The following is a 16,993-nucleotide window of genomic DNA, read 5'->3' as shown; positions in this document are numbered from 1 at the left end:
CACGGAGGAAATAAATGTGTTGAAAAATTAAAATTGAAGTGCATACGTGTATACATGATAAGAGAATAAATATTCAGTACTATGACATATGTCCACGTGGCATAAAAAAGTTGTTTAGTAATGTGGCCTAGTAATATGGGACAGAGGGAGTACTGCATTTATTAATTCTTAATGAACTTGAAAAGTCAAAAGTCAACAAGTAAATGTGCACGGAGGAAATAAATGTCGAACAAATTTGTATTGCTATATTAATCCTCTCTTTACACATATATATAATAGAAATAAATAAATAGAATAGAAATTTGTGTAGGAGAATTAAAATTGAACTGCATACGTCTATACATGAGAAGAGAATAAATATTCAGCAAGAACGAGAAAAGTCAAAAATGAACAAGTAAAAGTGCATGGAGGAAATAAATGTGTCGAAGAATTAAAATTGAAGTGCATACATCTATATATGAGAAGGGAACAAATATTAAGTATTATGACATATGTCCACGTGGGATAAACGAATAGTTGAATAAAGTGTACAAGTTCATATAGGTTATGGTACAAGTATTTATTGCGTGTACAAGTTGTAAAGCTTTTGGTACAAGTTGGTGGAGCTGTGTTAGTCCTCCTTTGGCACTTATATATAATAGAAATGGACAGATTATGGCGGAAAAGCTCTCTAAATAATAACAGTATTGTATAAAACATATAATAAACGTGGTCTATAGAAATTAATCTGCATAAATAAGTTTAGAGTATGAACTCTTATAAATCATAAATTATAAGGTTAATTTGTGATGGTTGAATCTTCCTCTTGAGATTTCCGTTGATGGCTTCATTTTTATTTTTTTTGTGAATCGAGGCTCCATTGATTATTGATGTGCAAAAAGTTACAATTTGACTTTGGCATCCAAGACTATGTACATGATCATTAAGTTGAGTCTATATCGTAAGAGCTATCCTAACAAAAAAAGACTCCTATACATTCTGTTCAAGGTGGGTCATATATGATGTTAGCAGGTTTAGTTTGTCTATTCCTAAAGGAGAGTAAGCTCCATTTGTCCATAGCTACAAGACCCTTCACCTGTACAGGGAGTTCAGAGAAGAAAATGAAAACTTGATTTCTCTCAAGGCCATGACTGATTGTGGCCAACTTATCTGCAGGTTTATTGGCTTCTCTGAAGCAATTGCTGACTGAGAATACATGGGTATCAAGTAAGCTCTGAATTTCCTCAATAAGATTGCTGATTTTCCATGGTGGCTTCCACTCATTAGTGATGCATTTGGTGAGTAACATGGAATCTGTTTCACCCCATATCACTCTGTAGCCTTTGGTCACACACCACTTTAAACCACACAACATAGCAACAGCTTCTGCCATACTGCTCGAGTCTAACCAAGTTTGATAGCATAAGCAAAAATAGTCTTTTCATTGTTGTCTCTGATTATTCCTCCCCCCCCCCCTCCCCCCCCTCTCCAACAAACAAACAGGCCCTGGATGCAACTTCCATCACCGTTGATGGCTTCATATTCAGCTGAAATGTACTTAAATTAAAAATAATATGGTGGAGGGGCAAGAAAGTTTCTCGACTTATATTATCATTCAACTTTATTGGTAATCCTATTCAAAGAATGGTTTATTATTTTGCTAAAATCTCTTTTGAAATAGGATCAATACGGAAAATTAGGAGTATCTCTGGCATAAGTGAGCAGAATGGTGGAGGAAGTTAATAAGAAATATGGAGGTTTTGAACAAAAAATTGCCAATAAAATTTGTATTGCTTAAAGAGAAGACAATAATACTTTTTTCCTTAGGGGTCGTGTGGTATGCGGATTAAATTATTCCGGGATTATAATCCCAAGATTATAATTTCGGGACTAATTTGTTCTATCTGAGAGGTGGGATAAAATAATCCCAAGGTTAATGAGATAAGGTGGGATATCCCATCAGTAAGATTAGGCTTCATTTTATACGGCTTCATTTTATCTTTTACGGTAAAGGTATAAATAGTATAATTTTATCTCAGAATAAATTTATACCTTCTACCAAACATGATACAAAATTAATCCCAAAGTTAGTGTTGAGATATCCCACCTTATACCGTGTACCAAATTACCCCTTAGAGGATTAAAATTTTAACACCCACCAGAAAATATTATTTATGGAGGTTAGCATTCCCATTCAAAAGGTCGAGGGGTATCATTTCCCAACTATTACTGGTTAAGGAAGTTAACTATAATCTAATCCGGTATAAAATATACAATAAACGTTATTACCAAAAAAAAAAAAATACAATAAACGTAGTATACAGAAATTAACCTCTATAAATAAATTTCTAATCTAATTTTTCAAAAATTGCAGCCACAAATAAATATTATATTTAACGCACGTCTAGAAGCTTCTCTGGCCCTGTTCACTAAAAAATAATTCAGGATTAGCTGTCATTTTCTTTGAATTAATTCCCTTTTTACGGAAATTGTTCTCACTCCATTTCTTCAATTTCCCCTTCAATTACCATCCTTCTCTCTCTCTCTCTTCCCATGTTTCATTTCTTAATTTTGTTTATTCCTCAAGAAATTCATAATTCAAACGAATTGTATTTTCCTAATAAGCCCGTTTTTCGCAGTTTATTTGTTCTTTTTCCAGGAATTCTTCTTCTTTTAATTCGCCTTTCCACAATTTATTATTGTTTTTCGAATATGTATTCTCCGGGAATTCTTCTTCGTCCTAATTAGCCTTTTACTAATAAGCCCCCTTTTCACAATTTATTTGTGTCCCTTCTAATCTGAATTTTTTTGGAATTCTTCTTCTTTGAATTCCCATTTCACAATTTATTAATTGTTTCTCAAATATGAATTTCCCGGAATTCTTCTTTTCTTTCAATCCTAATAAGCCTCTTTTTCAGAATTTATTTGTGTCTTTTCCAAATATGAAATTTTCAGGAATTCTTCTTCTTTGAATTCCCCTCTTCACAATTATTTCTGTCTTTCCGAGTAATCCTTCGTCTTTGAATCCTAATCAGCCTTTTTTCCCTTTTCTCAATATGAGTTTTCCAGGAATTTTTCTTCTTTAAATTTTCATTTTCACAATTCATCTGCGCCTTTTCCAGGAATTCCTCTTCTTTGAATTCCCCTCTTAACATGAATTCACCAACAATAACAACAGGTTCATCAACAGTGCACCGTCGACAACCATTGCTCCAAACAACAACAACAACCACAACGCCTCCGCCGCTGCATAAACGGGCAGGCGAAGTCGCCGGCCGTACGGCGGCGGAGTGCGCGACAGTGTGCTGTTGTTTTCCGTGTGCGATGATGCATTTTCTCATACTGGCAGTGTATAAAGTTCCAACAGGATTGTGCCGGAAAATGTGGAGGAAAAACAAACAAAAGAGGCTTTTAAATAGTAACAATAATAAGAAAACGAAGAATGAGTGCAAATGTGGACACAATGGCGGCGACGGTGAAGAGTCGGAAAATGTTGATGTTGGCGATAGTGGAGGAGGAAAACCAGTGTTGGCGGGATCTGAAACGGAGATGTGGGGCCGATTTTATGGGGGTGGATTTTGGAGGAACCCATCACAGGAGAAAGAAGATTAAAAGGGTAAGAAAATATTTAAAAAAACAACAGAAAAGAATAAAAAATATTGCCCTTAAACTAAGTGAAATTGAGCTAAAATATCTTCCGTTAGTTATTTTGGTCCAAAAATGTTCCCAGTGTTACTTAATTCTCCATGTGTTTAAAAAGAAAAAAAAATACGTTGGAAAATGGAATTTTTGACCCAGTCAAGTAACGGTAGGGCGTTTTGAGTCCAAACTATTAAAACCAGGGGTATTTTTGGACCAAACTATTAACGGACGATATTTTTGTTTAATTTTGCATAGTTTAAGAACATTTTTGTCCCTTTTTCAAAGAGACAATTAATGGGGAAAACAAATTATGGAATTTATGAATTAATTGTATATGAATTTTTGCAACAAAATAAATAAATAGAAAAGAGGGCATTGACCCTTTTTGTTTCTTTTTTCCTTTTTTGGTTAGAGAAAAGTGTATTTCAATGATATGGTTTGTACGTATTACGAAGGAAATGGTGAGTAGCATAAAGTTTTATTTTTTCCTGTTTTCTGTTTTTGCTATTATTGCAATATCTTTGTAAAAATGATGGCCGCAAAAATGTGAATTGGAAGTTTTCATGGTCACGTTCTTTGATTAATAATGTTGTTTGGACTTTGGTGTCATCAAGTTCGAATTTCAATTACATGAATTTCAAGTTTTAAATAAAACGACATGAAAAGTGTAAAATCATACACCTCATCTTAACTTACTTAAAATTGAGGCGTAATATAATTGTAATTGCAGTTATTTGGAAGATAATTCCACTCGAGACATAGTATGTGAGTCCGGAGCCAAAATGGGTTATTTTTACGAAAAAGCCCAAAATGGGCCTTTTTTTATATCTTTTATTTCGTTGGTTATCAATATAAAACGAATTTTTCATGAGATTTTTTTTTCAACAAATTTTTTTTTTTTTTGCATTTCGTGATGCTATTCACGAAATAGCATTAAATTTTTTTTCAATTTGATACATGAATTAACAAAAACGAAATTAAAAAAATAAATATTTTTGTCCTATTACGACAATCTTTGTTATCAAATTAAAAAAAAAAATTTAATGCTATTTCGTTAAGCATTTCACGAAATGCAATCAAATTAAAAAAAAATTATTATATTTCCCTATTTCATTTTTTTGTATAAACGAAACAATTTTTTTTTTTTTAATTTCGTTTTTTGTGTAAACGAAATAATTTTTTTTATTTCGTTTATACAAAAATGAAATAGGAAAATATAATAATTTTTTTAATTTGATTGCATTTCGTGAAATGCTTAATGAAAAATAGCATTAAATTTTTTTTTTTATTTGGCTCATAACAAAAACGAAATTAAAAAAAAAAAATATTTTTGTCTATTTCGTTGGACTACCAACGAAATAGGATAAAATATATATATTTTTTATCCTATTTCGTTGGTAGTCCGAGGAAATAGGACAAAAATATTTAATTTTTTTAATTTCGTTTTTTTATAAACGAAATATTTTTTTTTATTTCGTTTATATAAAAACGAAATAGGAAAATATAATTTTATATAGAAACGATATTTTTTTTACGGACAATAATGTAGGCTCAATACATTAAGGATACGTAAACGTTCGGACCGTCGTTTTAGGGGTTGAAAAGGTAGCGAAGTAAATTTTGTTTAAGGTTTAAGTGTTTTATTTTTTAAGGTTTTGATTTAGACGTGTTATTTTTTAATCAAGACATAACTTTATTTTTGAATATAAATATAATTCTAAAAAATATAGGGAGAAAAAGCTAAAAAAAAAGTCGTCGAAAAGATGGTCGTAACTTTGCGCTCGGATGTCCGTTTTACGCGTTTTTTTTTTGAACTTGCGTATTTTTTCGAGATCTATGCGGACAAACCGCCATGAGGCGGTTTGGCCGGAGCCGATTTTAAAAAAAAACCTTTTATCCCATTCGAATTTCAATTTTCCCCCAAATTGGCTGAAATTTTCGGTTTTTTTACTTATAAGATGATGATACGCATAGATTTCAACGTAAAAATCCCGGGGTAATGTAGTTGTGAATGTCAATTTCACTTAAAATTTCAATTTTTGAAAATAAAATTTATAATTTTCTCGACATATAAAGTTGACTAAAATAACCTTACGAGTCAAACAAAACTTACTTCGGGTACCTTTTCAACTCCTAAAATGACTATCCGAACGTCTATGTATCCTTGAATTGGGCCTACATTATTGTATATCGTGTTCTATATTTTTTTGCGCTATGCAAAAAAAAAAAAAAAAAAAAAAATTCTTTAGCGCATTTTCTTTGCGCTTTTTTTGTAACTCTTTTTTTTGTTGGGGAATTTTGGTTCATTTGATTTTTTATTGAGTCATTTTTGTTCCGGACCCTTTTTGTATGAGCCAAATACTATTTCGTTAGTAGTATCACCAAATACAAAAAAAAAAAAAAATTATTATATTTTCCTATTTCATTTTTGTATAAACGAAATAAAAAAAATTTATTTCGTTTATACAAAAAATGAAATAAAAAAATAAAAAAATTTGTCCTATTTCGTTGGACTACACGAAATAGGACAATTTTTTTTTTGATTTCGTTTTTTGTATGAACCAAATTAAAAAAAAAAAATTTAATGCTATTTAAATAAAACGAAATGCAAAAAAAAAAAATATATATATATATATATTTTGGTTGAAAAAAAAGCTTAAAAATCGGGTATTTCGTTGGATAACGTAATATAATTGTAATTGCAGATGTTTGGAAGTAAAAAATAATTTTTAGCTCAAGACATAGTATGTCACTAAATGGTTTTTTTTCCCTAACATTACTAGTTTTTTGAAGCCTTTTTGTTTCACAAGAATTGATGAACCCAAATCTTATACTTCTGATTCTACAAATTTTGAATGCATTAACTTGTGAGATGACTAATGTGAAGCACAAAAGAAAAGAATTCCACTGGACGCATGATGAAGGTTAAAAGAAGCAGCACCTGTTATGATCTGTAGCTTATGCCAGTTTGAGTCTTGACATGTATCATTAAGTTTTCCTTGGGAATATTTGATGTTGTTTCGATACGAATTTCAAAGTTGTTACAGATATAAGTGTAACCCAGTCATACATATCTATACAATTTTGAACAAATGAATAAAGTCACTAGATTTGGTTAGTTAAAATCACCATATTTGGAAGTTTTCTAGTTAGTAAAGCTTGTTGAACATGGAAATTGACACGAGAATTTTGGTAGAAAGCCTTTTCTTCCTTAAATGCGTTTTATGCTGCGCAAATGTAAATTAATCGAACCGGTAAATTTCGGATATCGAAGAAAGCCCATTGAAAGTAACCATTATTTGTCGATGGTTGAGATGTTTTGCTTATTCTACTTGAATTTTGGGAGATTGGTGATCAATGATAGAATGTGTTCATTTTCATTTCATACTAATAAGGTTGTGAAACTCTTTTTGAACTAAAACAATTAGGGAAATTTTTAAAAAGTCATTTTTGAGCTCCAATTGTGGTATGTCATTTTTTTTTTTCTTTAACCAATTTTTCTTTTCACAAGCATGGGCCCCACTCTAAGTAGCCCACCATGCATAAAACACTTGTACTCTACCAAGAATCAAGAACCACAAAAACATCATCTTGAACTTAGAACCATATGCCCTTTTCTTTTTCTTCCCAATGGCACTCTCTTTCACCTCCATCCCCAAATGCCCAAGCTCATCAAGACTTAGCCAATATGGTTCAACACAACCACCCCTCAAGTCTTACAACTTAGTCACTATTAAGTGTGACTTAAAAAAAGAACCAATATCTGGAGACACAAATGGCTCATCAAAAAAGCTTGAAATTGGGTCCCCTATTATAGTAATTGAGTCTCCTAAGTTGCTCAAAACTGCAGCCTCTGTGCCTTGTCTTATATCCAATGCTGGCTTGGTCAAACCCGGTGATGTTGGCAGGTGTGCGCTTAATTCTTCTTTTTCCATTTTTCACAGATTTATCTTATATATATGCACCGAATTTTTACGCAATCAGTACAATTTAGCATATGCTAATATGCATATAATGTTACATGCCTTATCTTTTATGTTACAGTATATGCGACCTTTTATTGATTTTAAGACGACATGACAGCGTAAAAGAATATTGAACTGTTAATAAATACTATAAAAGATATTCCATATAATATGAAGTAGTCTATCTTTTGTTTTCTTTTTCCTTTAATCAATTTCCAATAAGAACAAAGAGGACAAATTCTTGTCTCAGGAAATGAGTTTTTGAAAAATTAATTGTCTATCCTTACCTGCGGGCTGCGGTCCATTACATGGGTAAGCAAAAATGTTCTCATTATTGTTGTTGTTGTAGACTTGTAGTTGTTAACATGGTAACATGGAATAAAATGCATATAAGCTCATTGATATTTGGACTGGTGCATTAAGGAAAACAATTATTTTTGTACTTCATAGAACTGATACTAGTTATGTGAGATTTTTTTTTTTTTTTTTGTCTCATAGATTAAGGACATAAAGTTTATGGATCCGAAAATATAAGATCGAGTTCACAAAATTGTGTAATAAAAAGAAATTAGATACAACTAATATCAGTTATCTGAGACCCAAATTGAACTCTATGTAAATTAAATGGAATTGAGTGTAATGCAGGATAGTTTCAAGGAAGCCTATGGACGTGTGGGCAGTTCGTCTCAGCATTGGCACTTATCTTATTGACAGAAAATACTTTAAGCCCTTAGACCTTGAGGACTGAACAATGATCGAACAATATTATTCTGATGAAGTTTTTCAAGAACATCTTGAGCAATGCACCCTTTCTTTTGGCTTCGTATTTATGAAATCACAGATATAATGCAAAGTGGTATTTCGACTCCCTTTATTTTACACAACCATTTAGAGATGTGAATATTATCCTTTATGAAGCTTTTTTTGTATAATTTGATTGTTCTACAGTAACATTTCATAATTTGGATCCCCCTAGGAATTAGTTTTGACTGGGCCTTCCTCTAAATGAAAAATAGAGGATTAACTATGAGAGACAGAGGTAGGGTTTTAGTTAGTTCATTTTAATTCAGTAACTTTGACCAAAACCTCATATCTATGTGTTCAAAAGTTTAGTAAATAAGTATAAATTTTGGAACCCATTAAATGGAACTTTGAAACTCGAACCCATGATATTTAAATTCTAGATTCGCTTTTATTAATTATGACATATTTCAGTATTTCCATAATGTATTAAAGTTGTATAATTTGACACTAGCCCTCACGCAAAGTGAGCTCAAAATCCTAGTTCTTCTTGAAATGCTACCTCTATGATTTAGACGTAGAATTGAATTCTTGACTTTTATAACTCTTTTTTTTTGTTTTTTGTTTTTTTTGTCACCATGTTTATAACTCTTTGCGTTTGAGTTGCTTTTGCCAAAAGAAGAAATGGTTAGTTTGAAAAAATAAAAAAGAAGCTTGAAAAGCAATTATTTGAAGCACTTACGAAACATCAAAAGAGACACAACAGTGGTTCGCCGTCTGTGGGGATCGAACCCACGACCACGTGGTTAAAAGCCACGCGCTCTACCGCTGAGCTAAGACGGCTGTTACATTTTTTAATTTATAGTAATCAAGGATGGAAACAAAAACGTACCAAGTAAATTGGAACTCAAAGGTGTTTCCCGTTATTGTTTAAAAGGAAAAACAAATATATACCTTGAGCCCTTGATTAGTTACATGTCAATATTGTTTACTTTTCTATCTGAATACAAAAACTCCTCATTAATATAATTTGTGGATTAAACGTTGACTCTCTAACTAATAAACAAATCCGTTAATTTTAGATCGGAGTGGGATTAATGAGTAATTAAAAGTAGGATTTTCTTTCTTCCAAGAGTCCTCATCTCACGCCAAAGGGAAAAAGGAAAATAAACATTCTAATTCGTTGGTTTGTTCTTCATAAGCACAAAAAGTTGGACAATCCTGTAAGAGACAGCAGCAAATAAGTTAAGAGTAAATTTCTCAAACAATCACTCATTATTTGGTATAGTCAATAAATGGTTACCGGCAATTGTAAGAGAAAATTGAACTAGAGTTATTTTATAATAGAAAATCAAAATTTAGTGACTTTCTTGATACAAAATTAAAGTTCAGTGATTCCGTAAGAGAAAACCGAATGATTTTATTAATACAAAACTAAGTTAAGTGACTTTACTAAATAATTTCACATAGTTGAGTTTGGTTGAGAAATTTACTCCAAATAAGTGTTAGATTTTTGGGTTTTCCCTTCCCATGTGGAATTGGGTTAATAAAACTCAATCCAATTAGGTTTTGGGTTTTAAAATTCCATGTGGAATTGGATTAATAAAGCCCAATCCGATTTGGACAGAGCCAATTTTGCCCAAAATTTCCTCTATATATAGGATCAATTTAAGTCTTATTTTGACAACACAAGAGTGAATTCATAGCAGCCATATAGAGAGAAAAACGTGAGAGAGAAGCGATTTTCGTCCGAAATTTTCTACTACGAATAGTCCGCTTTAAATTGAGTTTCCCGATTAGTTAACCGTTGGATCGTGCTGAAATGTGAACTGGGGGTTTTTAACATCTGGTTCTTCGATTTCAACGGTGGAGATCGAATTTTGTGGACTGTAACTCCAGTTTTCGAGTACGAATAGTAGCTTATTTTTGGGGGTGATTCCTCTCCTTTATTCGCTAATTTTGGTGCTATCTTTTATGTTATTGTTGCTCCGTGCTTGGCTTTTTTGTTGTAGCCATTTGGAGAACATTGTTGTAACTCTTGTTGTTTATAGTGAAGCTTTTGTGGGCCGGAGGTCTCGTGGATGTTTCCTCTTCTTCCTTGAAGGGGTTTTCGTAAGTTTGGTTTCTTCCATTCGATTTATTTTTGCTTTTTTTTTATTTTATTGTTGGTATAGTTGCTACCTAGATTTCCATTTGTGCTAGTGTTTATTGTCTTCTCTTGGTTCAAATAGTGTGAAAAGTTTCGACTTGGGTATTTCTTCCATTTGTTCCTCGTCGTGCAATTTGATTATTGCTTGTTTTCCCAACAAAGTGGTATTAGAGCTTGTGGTTGTATTTGGTTGTGTTATTTGTCTATTTGCGTGATGGAGGCAAATATGAGCAAGATGGTTTGTTTAAATGGCGATAATTACCATATTTGGAAAAACAAGATGAAAGATCTTATTTGTCAAGAAATTGCATTTACTGTGTTTGCTTTTAAGAAACCCGAGTCTATTGAAGATGAGGATTGGGGAATTTGACACTTATAGTTTGTGGCTACATTAGGCGATGGGTTGAAGATAATGTTCAAATCATATTGTGAATGAGACAAATGCTAAAAGCTTGTGGGAAAAGCTCGAGAGACTTTATGCTTCAAAACGCAAAAATAAGTTGTTCCTACTAAAACAATTGATGAATATTAGATACAAAGAAGTGCAACCACATTTCTTGATCATATCAATAATTTTAGGGTGTTCTTGATCAGTATGCCGGAATGAGTGTCAAGTTTGATGAAGAAATACAGGGACTTTGGCTTCTTAATACTTTGCCAAACTCTTGGGAAACCCTTAGAGTTTCTTTGACTAATTATGCTCCCAGTGATGGTGTAACTATGGAATATGCTAAAAGTGGTGTTTTGAATGAACAGATGAGAAGAAGATCTCAAGCGTCGTCTTTTCAACTTCACACTTCGATGTTTTGGTTGCGGGAAGACGGGGGAGAAGTAACCCGAGAGGTCGAATGACAGAGGCAAAAGTAGTATGTCAAGATCCTCCGGTAAAGAATCTTACATGTGACTATTGTCACTTGAAAGGGACATCAAGAAACATTGCTTTACAAGTTTAAAGAGACTTAAAAGGCAAAAGAAAGAAGGCGATAATGAAAATCGTGTTCTTTGTTGTTCTTGAAAATGATCTTCTTGTTGTGGTAAAAATGATATCAATCTTGTTTGTGATGAGTCTACCTAGTTTGTGGATTCAGGTGCCACTTCTCATGTCACGCCAAAGAAGGAATTATTTTCTTCTTATACTCTGGGTAATTTTGAAAATTTACGAATGGGCAATAATAGTGAGGTTGAGGTACTTGGTATTGGCACAGTTTGCTTGAAAAGTAAGAACGGTTCGAGGTTGGTTCTTAACAATGTCAAGCATGCTCCAGATGTTTGTCTGAATTTAATTTTACGTAGGAAAGCGTGATGGTGATAGTTATGATCAAACCATTGGTGGTGGCCAGTGGAAGCTTCTTAAAGGTTCAATGGTTGTGGCTCGAGGTTACAAGATGTCTAACTTGTACTTATTTCGAGCTCCATTTCAGGTGACTCGGTAAATTTGGTGGAGAATGATACTTCATCGAGATGATGGCATAGAAGGTTGAGTCATATGAGCGAGAAGGGGATTGATAACTTGGCTAGAAGAATTTGCTTTACCGGGTGAAACGAACAAAGTTAAAGAGATGTGTTCATTCCTTGCCGGAAAGCAGAAAAGAGTTTCTTTTCACAGTCATTCGCCTTCAAGAAAGCTGGATTTACTGGAGTTGGTACATTCTGATTTGTGTGGTCCTTTTAAAGTAAGCTCTCGTGGTGGTGCATTTTACTTTGTGACTTTTATTGATGATCATTCTCGCAAACTCTGGGTATTTCCTTTGAAGTCCAAGGATCAATTACTTGATGTGTTCAAGACTTTTCGAGCCTTGGTTGAGAGACGAGGAAGAAACTAAAATGCATCTGCTTCGGACAATGGTGGTGAATACATTGGTACCTTTGATAATTATTGTAGACGACGGGGTATTCGGCGTGAGAAAAACTCCTCAAAGACTCCTCGATAAATGGTCTGGTAGAGAGGATGAACGAGCTAGTTGAGAGGGTTAGATGTTTGCTTTTAGATGCTAAGTACATTTATTTTTAGGCGGAAGCACTTAATCTTTTGCTTATGTTATCAATTTATCTCCTATTTGTTGCTTTGGATGGTGATGTCCCAGGACGAGTTTGGTTTGGTAAGGATGTCTCTTATGCTCGTCCGAGAGTCTTCGGGTGTAAGGCCTTTGTGCATGTTCCTAAGGATGAGAGGTCAAAGTGGCGGAAGTTAAAACTAGGCGATGTATCTTCATTGGTTATGGTCAAGACGAATTTGGCTATCGTTTCTATGATCCGGTTGAGAAGAAACTTGTTAGAAGCCGTGATGTTGTGTTCTTTGAAGACGAGACAATTGAAGATTTTGACAAAGGAGAAGGTTGATTCTACGCAGCAATGAAAGCTTAGTTGATGTTGATCCGATTCACGTGACTATTGCACCAAGAAAATCTTCAAAATAATGAAGATCAAGTTGATAATGAAGATAGTGATCATGTTCAGAATGACCAACATGAGGTTGTTGATGCTCCAGTGGAAGATGATGTGGTTGGCCAGCAACCAGTTGCTATTGACTTATTTTGCCCAAAATTTCCTCTAAATATAGGATCAATTTAGGTCTTATTTTGACAACACAAGAGTGAATTCGTAGCAGCCATAAAGAGAGAAAAACGTGAGAGAGAAAACAGATTTTCGTCTAGGAATTTTTCATGCTGATCAGCTTCAAATTGAGTTTTTCAAATCGTTAACCATTGGATCGTACTGAAATTTGAACTGGGGGTTTTCAACATTTGGTTCTTTGATTTCAATGGTGAAGATCGGATTTTGTAGTCTGTAGCTCCAGTTTTCGAGTATAAACAGTAGCTCATTTTTGGGGGTGATTTCTCTCCTTTCTTCGCTAGTTTTGGTGCTATCTTTTATGTATTGTTGCTCCGTTGGCTTTGTTGTTGTAGACATTTGGAGAATATTGTTAATCTGCTTGTTGTTTATAGTAGAGCTTTTGTGGGCGGAAGTCCCGTGGATGTTTCCTCTTCACCAAGGGGTTTCTGCACGTAAATTTGGTGTCTCTTCCATTCGATTTATTTTTTTTGCTTTGGTATTTATTGTTGGTATAGCTGCTGCCGGTTTCCATTTGTGCTAGTGTTTATTGTCTTCTCTTGGTTCAAATAGTGTGGGAAGTTTCGACTTGGGTATTTCGTCCGCTGTTACCTCGTCGTGCAATTTGGTTATTGCTTGTTTCTTCCCAACAATAAGTTTTGCAAAACCCTGTAAATGTCAAACTAAAACGTTTTTAGCTTCCTCTAAATGACAAAAAAACTTTGTGGATCATAGTCTAAACCTAGTAGTTATTTTAATAGAGCCGATTCAAAGAAAATTACATCAGCTTGAAACATAAACCCTAATATGGGGGATCACAAAAACTAAATATTCTAATCATCTCATTTTATGTGATGATGTTTAATCAATCATAAAGTTTAAGATATTAATTCAACTTAATAATATATTAGTGAAAATGAAATAATACATTAAATGTATGGCGGAAAAGAAAGGAAACATCACATAAAAGTCAATAATGTATATATAATTTGATGAACTTAAAATCTTGAAAGTTAATAAAAGTTGTACATCGGATAGAATTGTATTCCGATCAAACATTTCGAAACGTACCAAAATAAAAAGAATGTGATGTAAATTGAAATAAATTAAGTACAACAACAACAACAACAACATACCTAGTGTAATACCACGAGTGGGGTGTGAGGAGGGTAGAGTGTACGCATACCTCACCTCTACCTTTTGTTTACTCGTAAAACAGTTCAGTTGAATTTATAGATGTGGTCAAGGACACGTAGATCAAAGTGACCAATAAGATTATGATGCTCGTATCGAGATAATGTAAATATAAGTAAATAAACTAAGTAGTAAGGAAAAGCCTGGGCAGCAGGTGACAATTTCGGACTTAGATTTCTTCGTTCCAGTCAAGCCTGGCATTGGAGCTTAGTATGTATGACAATTTTAAAGTTTATACAAAGAATTAGTGTGAGAACTCAGTATATTAGCTTGTATCTCGTGTCCTTATAATGTGAATGACAATCCCTATTTATACTAAAAGTTAGGGGCGCATACTCCATGTATTATGCCCCTGCCCATAATGAGCTTTAAGTACATGACAATAATGAGTAATGAAGAGGGTCATTAAGTATAATCACACCATATCCGTAATGCTTGAATTGAGTCATGACGGAAGATCGTTATATTCTCGACCGGGGCTACTCTAATGCCCAACCAAGCCTAGCGCTTTCTCTGGTACCATGGTTCTATTACCCATGGTAACAGTGCTGACCCACCTTATGACTTGTCCTCTGTGCCACGTTTCCTAACCGTATTGGTACAGCTGCATTATCCGCATTTTGACCAATACAAGTAGTCACCCCACTTCTCGGAATTCGAATAGATTTTCCCGAAAAGTGGAAGAGATTCAAATTCATCCGGAACGCGTTGGATCCCGAAACTTTCTAAGGCCTCAATCGTCGCACCAATCAACCGAAGCATCATAAGGCAATGAAGATGACCATTGGCGCTTCGCCGTCCCAACTGACGCCTCGATTTCTAAGGTTTCAAAGGTTTTCTTTCTTATATAAACCCCAAATCTTTTCCTAATCTTTCCACTCAAGCAGATTATTTCTTTCCTTGCACGAAGTGTAGATTCCATCTACTTAGGTTTCAGGCCTTCTTTTCCAGAATATTAACATCAATTTCAGCCATGGCTTTGTCTATTCAAAGCTCGGCGAATTCAGTCCCTTCTTCTGATAATTCCCTGACTTCGGGATAGGAGAAGAGCCCTAAAGCATCCATCATCAAAGAAATCAACCTAGGATCCCTTGCCACAGAAATTCTGCCCCTTAACTGTGTGTACATAAGAGACTTCCGCATAGATACTCGCTATGAATCTGTGGGTGAGATTAATTCCTTGAAAATTGATGAAAACCTGCCCCAAGTTTACATCGACTGCAACTAAGGTCTTAGGTCATGGCCTCGGCTTGTTGGTTAGGCACGGGATGACTCGTATCGTATCGAGGGTATTCAGTGGTTCATCACTTGCACTTATCTATCGGGTTCGCATACCGTTTTCTATTTAATCGAGACCTTCTCTTTTAGTAGGTATCGTGTTTGCCAGGAACCGACCGACTTCCTCGATTATGGAGGATAGTTTCTTGTATTCGGGAACTCGGCGGCTAACGTCGGACTCGCACTTCTCTGTGATAACCTAATGCAGCTTTATTCCCCGCGCTTGTTCCGGGGTGGAGATGATCGTTTGTTCCCAGCTTGCTCTCGTGGGGCGTTCCGGTCACGAATATGACTTTGACCGAAATTTGGTGCTACTGAGTTGTGATGATACTAACGAGATCTTCTCCCTTTATTACCCGCTTTGAAGCCACTCGAAAGCGTAGAAACAACCTTTCGTAGGTTCGTAAACCACTACTTCCGATTATCCGAATTTTCCTTTATCACTGCATAACCTTCTCTAACTTTGCAGCTGCCTCTTTGGCCTCGAACTTTATACCGGGGATGTTTGACTGGGTACTAGACTGCGCGAGAGCCACTGCAGGAGTAACCAGAACTTGGAAAAGCTTGACTAGTAAGTGGTAGAGAGAAAAGAACCACGGTGAGATTTTGGACCCAGATTTAAAAATAATTCCTCGTGCTTCTTCATCTTCCCTAATGGAGCCTCTTGAGTTGCGTACGAAATCTCCGACTCGAAGATCGTCGGCCTGGAGGATCCGCCGAGTGCTACCCCGCTTTCGTATTATGTCCACACATTACTCGGCACTGCGGTGGGCCCCAGGAAACGCGAGTTCGGAGTCCGCCCGTATTGCGAAGCCTTGGTGGTATGGGATAGGCTCCGGGTGCGAATCTGACGCCTTGTTGAGGCTTGGAAAGAGATGCAGAAAAACCAAGGCGTGATCAACCTTGACGGCGAAGAGGAGAATCCCCTGACCCCCGAAATGGTAGGGCCGGATGTCCCTCCCACAGAAAAAAAGGACGAAAGAAACGGCTTCGGAGCGTGCGAGTCACGACCCCTTATATCGCGCCCCCGATTTTACTAGGGTGTGATGGGCACCGACCCCGCGTTCGGAGCGAGGCGAACCCGGCGACTCTTATTACATCCCCGAATTTACGGACTATATTAATCGGACAAAATGACAAATACAACAAATGTTACGGAAATATCCTTTGTGGTGTGCAAATCGACGGAATACGTAATCATATAAAAATTATGGCATAACACGAAGAATGACTACGGGGGGGAGCCGCCAAGGGGAAACCGGAACCCACAAATCGTCCGAAAATTCCCAACCATAATCGGGGAAAACATAACTCTAGTCGACACCGGGGGTCCGGGGGGGAAGTGGGGCTTGCCAACGCCCCGGGTCTCTCCCCGAGCCCCGTCTTTTTCGGGGGGCTCCCCGCGGGGAAACCGGCCCCCCAAAAAGGGGGCGGAAAAATTGAGTGAAAGAAAATACGAAAAAAAAAGGGAAACAAAAAAGGAGGGTACGAACAT

General features: G+C 35.4%; 1 protein-coding gene and 1 non-coding gene across 2 annotated transcripts; one reads left to right on the top strand and one right to left on the bottom strand.

Annotated features, from left to right (window-relative positions):
• Positions 1-7,183: 7,183 nt before the first annotated feature.
• LOC132035102 (protein CHLORORESPIRATORY REDUCTION 42, chloroplastic) lies at positions 7,184-8,483 on the top strand. Its single transcript, XM_059425413.1, has 2 exons — positions 7,184-7,529; positions 8,232-8,483. Exons 1-2 carry the CDS (start codon positions 7,252-7,254, stop codon positions 8,332-8,334), a joined length of 381 nt encoding a protein of 126 aa, XP_059281396.1. The 5' UTR covers positions 7,184-7,251; the 3' UTR covers positions 8,335-8,483.
• A 615-nt stretch (positions 8,484-9,098) lies between these two features.
• TRNAK-UUU (transfer RNA lysine (anticodon UUU)) lies at positions 9,099-9,170 on the bottom strand. The gene has a single exon. It is a non-coding gene; the product is annotated as a tRNA-Lys (tRNA).
• Positions 9,171-16,993: the final 7,823 nt, after the last annotated feature.

Source organism: Lycium ferocissimum, chromosome 10, assembly GCF_029784015.1.
Source record: "Lycium ferocissimum isolate CSIRO_LF1 chromosome 10, AGI_CSIRO_Lferr_CH_V1, whole genome shotgun sequence".
NCBI classification, from domain to species: Eukaryota; Viridiplantae; Streptophyta; class Magnoliopsida; order Solanales; family Solanaceae; genus Lycium; species Lycium ferocissimum.
This window is presented reverse-complemented; position numbering and strand designations above follow the sequence as displayed.